This window comes from Uranotaenia lowii, chromosome 3, assembly GCF_029784155.1.
Source record: "Uranotaenia lowii strain MFRU-FL chromosome 3, ASM2978415v1, whole genome shotgun sequence".
In the NCBI taxonomy this organism is placed as follows: domain Eukaryota; kingdom Metazoa; phylum Arthropoda; class Insecta; order Diptera; family Culicidae; genus Uranotaenia; species Uranotaenia lowii.
In genome coordinates, this window is record NC_073693.1 from 109,182,696 (window position 1) to 109,197,501 (window position 14,806).

Consider the following 14,806-nt stretch of genomic DNA (forward strand, 5'->3'; position numbering starts at 1 on the left):
CTATCCCTACAAAAGTAAATGGTTTAATGTAAGGCGTCAATCTGATCTTTGGTAAGGGAGCCATCATCGGGGGTTGTGGTTTTGCCTTTTTGATTTTACAATATTGGCACTGCCCTGCTACTTTTCGTACCATCTGTCTGAGAGCTGCTATATAGAACCGCTGCCTCATTTCATTAAAAACGGTTTCATGATTACCGTGTGTGAATTGTTGATGGTACATGAGAATCAGAAGGACCGTTACGCGGTGCTTACTCGGTAGTATAATGGGGTGTCTTGTATCATATGAAGTGAACGGAGAAGATGTTATTCGACTTCCCATCCTGATTATTCCGGCGGGGTCCTTAAAAGGGGCTAACTTGTAAAGAGGACTTACCCCTTTTCTTGCCACGGGTGATGTCTGCGGTGAGTTGAATTCGACCGGGTAAGCTTCTTTTTGAACCATTTTAAAGATAAACGTTTCAGCTTCTACCAATTCGTCCCGAGATAGAAAGGGAAATATCGACGATGTTTTCAAATTTTTTGTAAAAAATTTTTTAGATGCGTTCAGTATGTAGGCTACCGCTCTGTTTAACCTTTTGAAATTAGAAAACCTCTCAAAGTCGATGAAGCTTGTTGTTGTTTGATGTATGGATAACGATTGAATCTGTTCTGATTCCGACGAATTGGGTTGTTGGAATACTGGCCAAGTGTTTTCGGGATTGTATAAAAAAGCAGGACCGCTATACCATTCATTTTCGGGTTGGAAATTCGGAATACTATTCCATTTTGTACCTTGATCGGCAATATTTGCTTTTGACGGAACGTATCGCCAATCGCTAGCATTTGAAGTAGTTAGAATTTCTCCAATCCTGCAGGATACGAACGGATGATATTTTTTAGAGTTGGAGTTTATCCAGCAAAGCACCGTATATGAGTCGGACCAGAAGAATTTATGGGAAATAGGCAATTTTAAAACCTTGCAAATGTTTTCCTGAAGTCTGGTTCCTTGAACTGCAGCTTGGAGCTCCAACCGAGGGATTGATAATGTTTTGAGTGGTGCTACTTTGGTCTTCGATGCCACTAAGCTACACTGTATTCCGTTTTGTGTAACTCCACGAACGTACACAGCACTACAATAGGCGGAATCACTAGCATCCGAAAACGTATGTATCTGTACACTATGGATCGCCGTTGAACTCCCGTAGAAGAGGTATCGAGGAATACGTATGGATTGCAGATCAGCTAAGATATCGGTCCATTGTACCCACCGCACATAAAGTTCGTCGGTAAGGTGGTCGTCCCATTCGGCACCGCTTTTCCAAATATCCTGCAGCAAAATCTTTCCGTGGATAACGTAGTGCGATATAAGACCGAGAGGATCGAAAATCGACATTATCACACTAAGCACCTCGCGCTTGGTGGGTTTTCTTCTGGAAGTGATTAACGTGTTAAGCGCAGGGTTGGAAAAGCTTCCAAAAGAAAATACATCCTCAGTTGGACGCCAGAGCATCCCCAACACTCTTTCGGAAATTTGAGGATCAATTTTCAAGGATCTGACTGCTTCTCCGTCTACCTCGACTCCTATTGCTCGCAGTACCTTCTCGGAATTTGAACAGATGTGATGCATGGTGAACTTCGCTATTTCGTGGATCTCTCTTACTTCTTGAATAAGTTGTATTGCTTCTTCTTCTGTATCTGTGGAATCCAACCAATCGTCGATGTAGTGACCTTCCACTATGGCTTCTACCGCTTTTGGATATGTTTCGGAAAATTTGGAGGCATTTGCATTTTTTACATGTTGTGCTATGCACGGGGAGCACGTGGCTCCAAAAATTGCTACGTCCATGATGTATGTGCGAAAATTTTCAGAAGGATGTTTACGAAATACGAACCGTTGGGATTGATTATCCGGTGCTCGAATTCTTATGCGATGAAACATCTCATGAATATCTGCGGTTATTGCTATTTGTCTCTGTCTGAACCGTATCAATATCGCAGGTAGGGAGTTGGTGTAGTCTGGCCCTTTGAGTAGAAGATCATTGAAAGAGATGTCTTTGACTCTTGCCGCCGCGTCCCAGACAAGCCGTATTTTATTCGGCTTTTTGGGATTTGTCACAACCCCCAAAGGCAGATACCAGGTTTTATTTGGATCTACGTCGGTCAACTCGTTAGTACTGGCTTGATGAGCGTAACCCTTTTTAATATATTCGTCTATGAGGTCACATACCTTGATTTTAAGCGGTGGGTCCTTTTCTAAACGTCTTTCGAGGCACTTAAATCTCTTAACCGCCATACTATAACTGTCGGGCATTATAAATTCGTCTTGCTTCCACAGGAGGCCACACTCATAACCACCATCCGCTGTCATCAATGTCGTTTTCTGCAGGATGGATAGCGCTCTCTCGTCGTCTTTAGATTGGAGTGTTAAGGAGCATAGCGCTTCTTCCGTTTTAAAGAAGGTTTTCATCAAATCAAACAGTTCACGGTTTTTTAGCTCGTTATGGGTGTGGACGTGAATTGGCGTATTTCCAGGATTATTCGTTTCTTGTCGACCGTAAATTGACCATCCTAATCTCGTTTTTGTGGCCACCGGACCCTCGGTACCCCCCTCTCTTATCTTGAGGCTCGTCAACAGATGTAGATGCTGGATACCAATTATCATTTTGGGAACGACGTTTTGATAACTTTCAACCGGTAATCCGGACATATAGGGATGTACGTTGCATAAATACTGATAATCCAGAGTTTGACTTGGTAGACATAAATTACCCACTGTGCGTACGTTTTCGATTTTGAACTTCTTATTACTGTTTCTTCCAGATATCTGTAGATTGACCCTTTTCGACGCCTTTTCTTCTCGGCTTATTTCACTTGTCCACCCCAACCAAAGTGATTCATGGACACCGCTTACTCCGAGTTTGGTTACTACAGATGCTTCCACTAGAGTTGAGGACGAACCATCGTCCAAAAATGCGTATATCTCGATTCTATTGCCATTTCCATATAGTGTAACGGGCACGTATCTGAAAATCAACTTTGTTGGGGTCATGTGGTGGTTTTGGAGCGCTCTGTTTTCTCCTTCATTATTTGAAGTTGGAGAATCAGAAACATTATGCAACAATGTATGATGATGGTATCTGCAGTTCTCGATCTGACAACTTCTTTTGGATCTGCATGGCCAGTTGCCATGTGAATTCAGACATATTCTGCACAAGCTTCTTTGTCGAACTATTTTCAGGCGCTTCGAAGTATCCAACGCTTGGAATTCGGGACACTCGGAGAGGTGATGATACTGATCGACGCATAATAAACAACATCTTTTCCTTTGAACGTCTTCTTTGTTGTTAGTTGACGTATCATCTTCTGCGTGAGTGAATAGTTTTTCTTTAGGCTCCCTCCTATCATGTTTGGCTTGCTGCATTTGCATGTTGGGCAAAGTTACATCTGAAACCATGTTGACTAAACCTTCCATAAAATTTTTGAGCGTAGTCAAATTAACCTTCGGCAAGCCATACTGATACTCGGCCCAGCTCATTGTGAGGTTTGTTGGCAGTCTGCCAACTATTTCCTGAAGCAATGCTGGATTATTCAAATGATCGGTTTGGTCGGCAATAATCATATGATCTATCAGATTTGTTATGGAGAGTCCAAAGTTGATAATAGATCTCAAGTCGTTTGCTTTCGGAGCGGGGGTCGTGCGAACTTTCATCAACAAAGAGTTTATTATTATTTCCGGTCGGCCATATAATTTCTTCAGCACCTCTAAAATTCGGGGCACTGACTTTGGTAGATATAGTTGACTTCTTACGGCTTCCAAAGCTTGACCGCTCAAGCATCTTTGCAACCGGGCCAAGTTTTCTGTATGGCTGAATCCGCATGCTTCAGTGGTATTAATAAAAGTATTATAAAAGATGGGCCAGTCCTGGGGGTCCCCAGAAAAGGCTGGAAGATCTTTTTGCATCACTTGGCGGGCTGCCAGCTGTTTAGGACTTGGCTCCGGTTCCTCATCCTCTTCTTCGGTTAATTCTTCTAACGCTTGTCCGTCGGAGAGTAGGTTAATGGCTCCTCGAGTCATTCCTTTCTTGCCCGCAGGGTGTGATTTGTGTATATCTACCTGAGCAAGATCATGTTGCTCCCTTTTACCAGCTTTATTCAACAACGATTCGAAAACTTTGGTTAGCTCTTCAACGGAGATTTGCTTTCTTCCAATTGATGTTTCTTTTGATGGTCCCGGTTCCGGCACGTTTTCCTCTATGATTGCTGGTAAGAAATAATTTTTCGGAGTTTGTTTTGGTTGAACGCTTCGCTTATCGTGGACCTCATTTTGGACCGGTTGCAATAGGCTACTTTGTCCAATAGGGTGTCCTAGCGGATTGTCGGGTATAACTACATTCTTAAGCCAATTTTCCACATCATCCCTTTTCGTTTTTACGCTAACGTCGCTTCTGATACTCTTAGCATCTTCTGCGTCTTCCAATCTCTTCAGTAGCTCGAAGCGTTTTCGGAAATACTCATCCTCTTCCGCTGCTCTTCTTATTTGGATTTTTCGTTGTTTTTCCAGCAAGTCTAAACTTTCCTCGATAATTCGTGATTTTCTGCTCTTGCCGGAGTCTTTAGAGATTTTACTAGCTGCTTCCGAGGGTGCTTTATCCTCCTTACAATTATCACAGCGCCAGCTTCTATCTGGATCACCGATTGAGCTATCCACCCCAGCACACGGGAAGTGCATCCAGATATCACACATGTCGCAACCGACCATGTTGGCCAGGGAATCCGTCTTCGAACATTTTTCACAGTTCCTATTATTGGTTGTAGTCGTATCGGTGGCATCTTTCATCGTGCTCGAGTAGTCAGCTGAAATCTTTGAAGTTTGTTACGTGAAGAAATACCGATTTGATAGCTGAGTTTGTACAGCTTCAAAGCTGAAATAAGATGTGTATTTCGTTACTTTTAAAGAAAATTATTAGCTTAATATTAGACTTACATTTCAGTACAATCTACGTGTTTTTGCCCAGATTTCCAACTGACTACAAAGTCTGAGGCACTTTACTGATTGCCTTATCAGCGTTCCCTATTTAGCAATTTATAATTAGTCATTTAATTTTATAAATTTTATGTTTAGTGCTCGCTCACCTTACGCTACTAATGATAATTTTGATTATAAATATGAAAACCACTTTGGTTTAACTGTAGCTCATGTGTATTCGTCTGGTACGAGACTGACCGACTGTGAGGTTAGAATTAGGTTAGGCAAATTTACAATATGAAATATCGAAAATCCTTACAACTTGGAAGAAACTCGTTGGCCTCCACGGGTCCACTAAACTTCACTTGATTTTCACAGAGCTCAATAAAGCGAGGAATCCAAAACTACCAAATATTAACTACTGATATTACCGACCATGTGAATTGGGAATACTTGCGAAATGCACGGTTGCAAAATGAGGAATAAGGTGACTTGGCAAATTATGACAGATTCTAATCGCTTTCTGTTTTGGTGCTGTTTTTTTTTTTCCTATACTTGACACTGTACCGAGGGGTGTGTGACTAATCTAAATATACGACTTACCAGATGTGTCGTAACACGGATAACGTCATCGGACATGTGGGACGACCTCGACGGAACGACTTGTTCGACAAAGAGTGTAGGAGGGTGATGGACGAAGAAAACGCCGCACGGGGCACAGTAGTGGAAGGAAGCACCCGTTGAAACCCATATAAAAGAAGGGCGACAAATTCGACTGTGAGAACTACCGGGTGATTATTGTTCTCAATGCCGATTACAAAGTGTTGTTCCGAGTCCTACTCCGCCGTTTAACGCCACAAGCAAACAGATTCGTGAGAAGTCATCAGGTCGGATTCATGGAAGAACGGTCCTTAACGGACCAGATCTTCCACTAAGACAAATCCTCCAAAAATACCGTGAACACAATCTATTCATCGACTTCAAAGCCGCATACGACACGATCGACCTTGACGAGCGATGGGAAATTATAAAAGCTAACAGGATTTCCGGGAAGCTGACTAGACTGAGCAAGTTGACGATGGATGGAACGCGGTGCTGTGTGCGGATTTCGGGTGAATTGTCGAGTTTATTCGAATCGCGCGGGAGGCTTCGACAAGGCGATGCATTATCCTGCATGATGTTCAACGTGATGCTAGAAGGTGTTATTCGACGAGCGATGGGCGAAATGCGGGGCACAATTTTCAACAGATCCAGTCAACTGCGTTGCCGACGACATTGACATAGTGTAGTCGGCAGATCATCTGCGGCGCAAACTGAAACGCGAAGCCGGAAGGATTGGGTTGATGATTAATACGCCCAAGGCGAAGTATACGCTGATCTGCGGATACTAGACTGACCGAGTCTGCTTGTCCAGTACTAACAAAGCCAGGAGGACCTGCGCACACTCAGAGTATTCGAGCAACGAGTGTTAAGAACCATGTTCGGCGACGCGACGTGCAGGAGAACGAAGTCTTAGGGTGAAGGATGAACCACGAGCTCGCGTGACTCTACGATGAACCCAGAATCCAGAAGGTGACGAAGGCTAAACGGATACGCTTGACAGGAAATGTTGCGAGAATGCCGGACGATTGCCCTGCATAACAGATGTTCACTACGATTCTCTTTTGAATCCAGTAGGAACGGGACGACCCGGGCGAAACGAGTGAAGAAGTCCAAGCTTTTAATAGAGTTTGATCTCTGGGATTTGGAAGTGAGCTACCCCGCTGCTCACTCCGATTCGTGAGTTCATCGACAACTCTTTCCATTATCGAGCCAAATATCTTTGGTATAGCGTAAATAAAACCAATATCGCAGCTTTTTTTGGTACTATCCGTTACTCATTTGGTGCCACGCCACCTGAATGTTTTGTTACTAATGCCAGGTTCAACTAAGTTGCATCGCTTGGGTTTTTTTTGTTGCTCCCGCATGTTACGCATACCAAGGTCACCGAAATACTGAAGCTTTTCAGTAACTACTTGCTACAGCTCATCATATCACTTCGTCTGCTCAAGCCTCTCAAATTTTTGACCATTCGTCAGACTTCCTAACACGTTCGTCGTAACGCTCATTTTGGAAGTTTTACTAGCAGGATCCAAAGAAATTCTCGGAGCGAGAAAGTAAAGAAGGAGAACTCCAAGCCTTGCAACGTGCGGCTTAACTGAGCGGCTAACTTGAGTAAGAGAGCGTCACACGTTTTTAATGTGAGGGGGTCACACAAAAATGGGTTCCATGGCGACGAAGGTGTTAAATATATGTTAATTAAAAGTTAACCTCTTTTTGGCTCGGGTTCATCGACCTCCCATCGACACAAACGCTTTCCAGCGGCTACTCGGCTCGACGAAATTGCTGGCTACTGGCTCACCAATTTTCAAATCGCTTCAGTCCGGAAACCTGTCATGGCACCGGTTCAATGACCTTTCATCTGACTTCGGTTCGACGATTTTCCATGGCTTTGGCGCAAGAACTTATTCCGGTTCCAAGACCTGTGAATGGCTCTGGCGACGGACGACGTTCCACGCCACCAAAGGTTTCAACACGACGCCCTTTCATGGCCTAAGTGAAGACCTTTCACCGGTTTGATGTCTTGCTTGAAGTTCTGGCCGAAGACCATTCTTGGCTGTGGCTCGATGAATTTCCGTAGCACCCGGACATCCCTGTGGCGCCCCGGTCCAAAGACTTCATAAAGATAGCCAATACAGGGTCATTTGTACAACCTTCCATGACACCTGTTTCAATGGTTCTGGTCCGAAAATCTTCCAGAGCATTGCTTCCCATACCTAAATTTGGTTCCGGGTCAACGACCTTCCATGGCACTTTTATGACTCCAGCTGAATAGCCTTCCAGCGGCCTTGGTCAGACTACCTTCCAGTGGACCCCTTTCCGTAGTTACGGTCTGACGATCTTTTAGATTCTCTGGCTAATGGACTTATTATGGAATCCAATAACTGCTTGTCCGACGACCTTCGAATGGATTCCCGGCTTGAACGACCCTTCAAAAATTTCCCATCTTGACGTCTTTCTATTGCACTATTTCGACAACCTTCCTTGGTCTCGGCTCACATTACATCCATTCGGTCAAATAACCTTCGGCCTAACGACGGATAGGTCGAATCATCGAATGAATACGAAGAGAATGTGAGTAGTATTGAGCATGCAATCAATCTTTATGCTGCTGGGTGGATTGATAACACACCAAACTAATTTTTCTCGCTCCCAATGTCGTCGTTCGCCATTCGTTGCGTTGCGTTCTCTCCCGGTCGATGCGAGGAATGGAAACCGAATGAACGGGTCGAGTTGTACTTCCTTGCTTTGCCTGTTTGCTGCTGCTCAGCGGAAGCGAATGCGTGGCCACAAGACGTCCCATACGAGCGATGGGGTCTGCTGGCTGAACTGAAATCAATTTGCAGCGCGGAAGGAAGAAACGACGCGGCTGGATTGTCCCCGGTCCAGTTTTTGGAAATGTGGCGGCCTCTCAGGCTGGCTGGAAGTGTGTGAGTGGGCCCACCACGAGAACCAGGGTTTCTTGTCCTGTGTGTAGGAAGCGGGACATGGACGATTTTTTTTTATTTTGTTCAAATATATTTTCCTCCTCTTGCTACTTCATCTTGGCGCGGGGGAAGCAGCCTAGAAGGCTGCTGAAGTGACTACGAAGGCGAGTAAGCGAATTGCGCGCGCGTTGGAGGAAAGAACTTGCTGGCTGGACCAGCACGACTGACTTTGCCGATGCGACGTCGATCGAAGAATGGATTGTGTGGTGGCTGGCAGGAGCTTGGAAGCAGCAGTATCGTTCATGGATGTAAACTCTGGAAGAATCAATAGAGGCTAGGAAAGCGGACGGCCGTAGCAGAACAGTTGAGCTGAATTGGTTCGATTGAGAGTTGCTTTTATGTTTTTTTGCTGGTTCTGCTCCTGCCTTGATCCTCTGCTGCTTGAGGCAGTTCTACGACTACGCGATATCAACGACGACAAGATCCAAATGAATGCGAGAACCAAAAGTTCAACAACAAGAAGAAAAATGTGGAATAAATATGTTGACTATATTCAGATGCTGTACGATTCATAACTCGACTGCTTACTATACAATTTTTTTCAGCTCTCGGATCCCGGTTGGTTTATTTGAACAGAAGAACCGGAAAGTGTCACTTTTTTTTCCTTTTGGACATCAGAAGCAAATCGAAGAAGCGATTTTCTTATGTTAATTCGGTAAATTATGAATGAACGGGTGAAGAAAGAGCACCTTGGAATCGCTACTCTGATAGAACTTTTTCCTTCACCTCGCGTACCCATGCTGTAGGATCGCATAATGGAAACTGTTTTCGAGCATTATGTTTGAACTATCTATGTACTTAGGCGTTTGACGACGTTTGCTACATCGCTATTTTACTTCTGGTGTCGTATAAGTTTAGTAGCTGCAATCAGCTCCAAAAACAAATGTCGGAAAGATAGAAAGATAGAAAGATAGAAAGATAGAAAGATAGAAAGATAGAAAGATAGAAAGATAGAAAGATAGAAAGATAGAAAGATAGAAATATAGAAAGATAGAAAGATAGAAAGATAGAAAGATAGAAAGATAGAAAGATAGAAAGATAGAAAGATAGAAAGATAGAAAGATAGAAAGATAGAAAGATAGAAAGATAGAAAGATAGAAAGATAGAAAGATAGAAAGATAGAAAGATAGAAAGATAGAAAGATAAAAAGATAGAAAGATAGAAAGATAGAAAGATAGAAAGATAGAAAGATAGAAAGATAGAAAGATAGAAAGATAGAAAGATAGAAATATAGAAAGATAGAAAGATAGAAAGATAGAAAGATAGAAAGATAGAAAGATAGAAAGATAGAAAGATAGAAAGATAGAAAGATAGAAAGATAGAAAGATAGAAAGATAGAAAGATAGAAAGATAGAAAGATAGAAAGATAGAAAGATAGAAAGATAGAAAGATAGAAAGATAGAAAGATAGAAAGATAGAAAGATAGAAAGATAGAAAGATAGAAAGATAGAAAGATAGAAAGATAGAAAGATAGAAAGATAGAAAGATAGTGAAATAGAAAGATAGAAAGATAAGAAAAATAGAAAGATAAGAAAAATAGAAAGATAGAAAGATAGAAAGATAGGAAGATAGAAACATAGAAAGATAGAAACATAGAAAGATAGAAAGATAGAAAGATAGAAATATAGAAATATAGAGATATAGAATATAGAGAGATAGAAAGATAGACAGATAGGGGGATAGAACGATAGAAAGAAAAACAGATAGAAAGATAGAATGATAGAAAAATAGAGGGATAGAAACATATAAACATAAAAAGATAGAAAGATAGCAAGATAGAAAAATAGAAAGATATCAAGGTAGCGAGATAGTGAGATAGAAAGATAGGTAGATAGCAAGAGAAAAAGATGCAATGATGAAAAGATAGATGGATAGAAAGATAGATAGAAATAAAGAAAGAAATAAAGATAGAAAAATGGAATGTGACAAGTGACGTCATTGCTATCTGCAAACAGATAAAGCTGCATACACCGAAGCTCACTAGATAGATAGCAATGACGTCACTATCGGGAATATATTGTATTATACGTATAGCACCAAACCGCATAGCGCTAGTAAAACTAAAGACACTTTCTTACTAGCAAGATTCCTGTCATTCACTGCTTTGTTATTCTTTTTTCAGTGCAGATTTCAATTTAGTACAAGAATATTGTTTACGTAATTTACTGTAGCAACGTTATTTCTAGGCCATCACTCGTATGCCTCAAATATGCTAGGAAACTCACGGTATGTCGCTATGATTTTCAATATCAAATTCGCCAGTCATTCGAAACTCTCAGACTCAGACTCGTCCCAGACAATCCATTCATAATCTAGTAACTATAGTAAATTATTGTAAATAATATCCCCGAGACACGTGGTAGCAACCAAAATTTCGTATTACATACTTGTTGATATGAAAAATAAACAACAAACCTGTCAACGACAGGAGTTTTGCTAGTAAGAAATCATCGCTAGTAGAACTGTCGCTATTCGGTTTAGTGTTGTACACATTATATTATGTGTATAGCACCAAACCGAATAGCGACAATTTTACTAGCGATATTTTTTTAACTACGAGATTCCTATCATTCGACGGCTTGTCATTCTTTTTTTCAGTCCAGTAGGCGGGCGATTTCAATGTAGTAGACGTTACGTTATTTACTGTTCATTTTCCTTAGAGCATCAATCGCATGCTTCAAGTCTTCTAGGAATCTCACGATGCGTCGTTATCTCTCAAAGCACGCACCAGACCTCATCCGTCTTATTCATTGCACGACGCTCTCGTGGCTCCAGTCCGTCGATCTTCCATGATTCCTGGCTCGGCGACCATCAACTGGTCTTCAGGTACGATGACCTTCCAATTGGCTTCTGGTCCGACGACCTGCCATGACCCCTGATTCTAAGATCTCCATCTGGCTCCGATTCGACGACCTTCCAGCTGACTTCTGGTCTCGACTCCCTTGATGCGACTCGAAGCTTTCTCCTACGCCTCGACGCTTTTCCTGAGACCTGACGCCACCCAGTGATTCTAGCCCGACGACCTCCACTTGCCTTTCCGGTACGATGACCCTCTATGTCACCGGCTTTACGACCTTCCATGGTACTCCGCTTGCAAGTCCCCCAGGTGCTCCTGGATCGACGACCACCACCTGATTCCTAACTTGACGACGTTCCATGATACCGGCCCCCCAACCTTCCATGTTTTTTGGTTCGAAGACCTGGCCTGACCACATTCGTTGTCTTAGCGCTACGATCTTCCATGGCACCAGTCCGACGACCTCACACTGGCTCCGGTTCGACGACCTTGTTTGCTTCCTGGCTCTCCAACCTTCCAATGGATATCGGTCCACTTCCAATGGGTCTGCACCAACGACCTTCCATTGCACCTGTCCAATGAACTCCCGTGGCTCCTGGCTTTTCGACCTTTATCTGGCTTCTCGGTCCGATGACCTTCCAGTTGGTTTCTAGTTCGACAACTTTCCAAGGTTCCTGACTCGCCGACCTTGCGATGGCCTCGGTAGATTGCAGTGGCCTGGTTCCTGCCTTGATGGCCTTCCAGACTTGTTATCCTTCCATTGGCGCTGACTCTTCTTGCCACTATTGTTCCGCTTCTCCTTTCCACTAGTGATGGGCCCATAACCTGTTGTAGAAGCACTTTGGGTGGAAAGGAGAAACCCTTACAGTTTGATGGTAGAATTCGTAATACTTCATTTCTTATAATTTGCTACCTTATATACCAAACCATTTCCATGGTTAAAATTGTAAGTTGTTTATTAATTATGTGTATGTTGTTATTTGTCCCATCGATTGCTTGGATGAGACAAACCTCAACAGTTGGAAATCTGAATTTGAAAAATGCTAACAATGTGTTTATTTTTTATTATGTTTTGTCTTATTGCAGACTATAAATGAAACGTTGTATAGCAGAAATAAATACGATCGATTTGATTTTGATAACTGGTAGCAAAATTATATAGGTAGGTATTCGTAAACAAATTTGTCATACTGCCTTTTTTTCGTAAATGACGGAAAGAATTAAAGAAACATAAGCTATCAAAGAACGAAAGAACATAAGCCGTAAATATCATCAATTTTTCAAAAAAGATACAAGATACAAGAGAAACAAGAGAGATCAATAGCGGGAAAGATCACATGCGAGATATACATTGTGTTTTCGATAGAAGGTCCAGCAGTTGATCGGCAGAGCTCGATTGCTCGGGTTCGCCAATTTCATCACGTTCACCGTGGTGAAATTGGCTAACACGCCGTCGTACTGAAGCGGAGATTGCAGGTTCAAGTCCTGCCGGTGAGCCGTTGTATCTTTTTCGAAAAATTCATGATATTTACGGCTTATGTTCTTTCGTTCTTTGATAGCTTATGTTTCTTTAATTCTTTCCGTTATCTACGAAAATGTGATTATTTTCAGGTACAAAGATGTACCAAACGATTTCATAACATCAGTATTGATTGTCGTACTGTTTTTAGGTTCTCTCTAATTGAACTCAAATTTGGTCGTTTATAATAATTTTTGCAATATAGATCATTGCGGCAGTACAGCGAGTTTTCGTTCAACTGCCAACTGAACGACTTATCGTATTAAAGTTGTGTTCTCAATTGTATAATACAACGAATATCGCGATTCCAATCATTCGTCCGCTCGTCCGTCATATGACAGTGATTGTGAAAAGTGAACCTCATTTTGATTTGTTCTACACATTCAAACGAATCACTTAAATAAGAGCCATGTTTCCTTTTTAGTGGTCCGGCTGTCCATCCAGTGTCCAGGACCGAACCACGAAACGGTCATTTTAGAATCTCCGGCAAAACGTCATCATCGCACATTAGAAATAATTTTCGCTTATCACCGCAATTGAAGAATGTCCCATCATAACCAAATCGTGTTTTTCCTCACCGTTTCAAGCGTACGTACATACTTATTCTCTATTCCGGTCAGTCCGGCGCGGCCAGTTCTGTGCTGTGACAATTCAGTCACTTGATTGCACTAATTTGACCTCTGTGCGCTTCCCAGTCCCACATATGAAATGTGACAACGACAACGGTGGAGCAGATAGACCGCAAAGCCGCAAACAACAGTCGAGTCGGAGCGGTGCAGCGAAAAGAAGAAATGGCCGGGCCCCAAGCCAACATCGGAGGGATGGAATTATGTTGATGACCAAAACTGAGAGCCGCGCGCTACTATACTGGAGGAATACGCTTATCATCTAATTCAGCAGGGAGGTTCACAATTTGAAATTATGTTATTTTTTCCTGTTGACCACCATATTGCCGGGGTCGTTCAGAAATTTACACATCCCGGAGATGGGAAGCCGGCCGGTCGATCGCACTCGAGAATGGCCGTTCACTGGAAGCGTATGACCAATTCCAACCTAGTGAGCTAGGAACGAGATATAATTGTTACAGATGTCAAGACGAGTCTGCCGTTCACGGGATTTTATAGTGAGGCTTCATATAACACTTCTGCTGAAGGATTTTTTGGTTCGATTCAAATATAAAAAAGTCAGTTTTTTCATCTGTCAAATTTAAGCTTGAAAAAAATTGAAATTTTAATGAAAAATGCATTATTTTAACCGGAATTTTTTTTTCCGACTGCCTCACCTAAACTATTATAAATTTAAAGTTTATACCGATCGAGAAGCAGTTTACCAAGAAATGGATTCGCAATGAAAGTAGATGAGCTGTTTTCCACCTAGGATTCGCGGGTCTGGAAGTTGGATAATGTTTTACGAATATATGCAAAGCAGTTTTTTCGTCCAAGGATGAGAATCGAACCCGTTTTTAACTTACTAAGGTTCCGGATGATCGGAAATTATGGAAAAAAGAAAATATTCGTACAGGAATAGATTTGGAAGGACCAGAAATTACAAGATATAGGAATCAGGTTAATGATTCCAGAGCGGAACGCCAATGCAGTGCAACATCGTTCACACCATCCGGTCACCCATATACTCAGTTTGCTGCAACAAAAAATTGGTGAGCTCTTTTCATTTAATTTATCTGTGTATTCTTGGATCTACCTTTAACAAATTTTTACTCACCAATCCTATCTGTCAAGTGGGACTTCCTATAAACGCAAAAAACCCTCCCTCTACCTATGTTTTTTTTTATTAATTGATCACCCAGGTGGTAAATCCTTTTTACGGATTACATTCCAAGGCACGGCGAGCCACCGCGTCCCCCCAGTATGCTACTCTGGGTTCATGGGTGCAATTGGTCGACTCTAGATACTATGTGCCCCTACGCCCCTACAATTTCAAGTCAAAACTCAAGACTA

The 14,806-nt window shown here is 42.2% G+C and overlaps 1 protein-coding gene across 1 annotated transcript; it reads right to left on the minus strand.

Moving 5' to 3' along the window:
- LOC129752510 (uncharacterized) lies at window positions 1–4,816 on the minus strand. The gene is made up of 2 exons (XM_055748282.1): window positions 956–4,816; window positions 1–6 (listed from the first exon to the last, which is right to left on the minus strand). Exons 1-2 carry the CDS (start codon window positions 4,814–4,816, stop codon window positions 1–3), a joined length of 3,867 nt encoding a protein of 1,288 aa, XP_055604257.1.
- Between the last annotated feature and the right edge of the window lie 9,990 nt (window positions 4,817–14,806).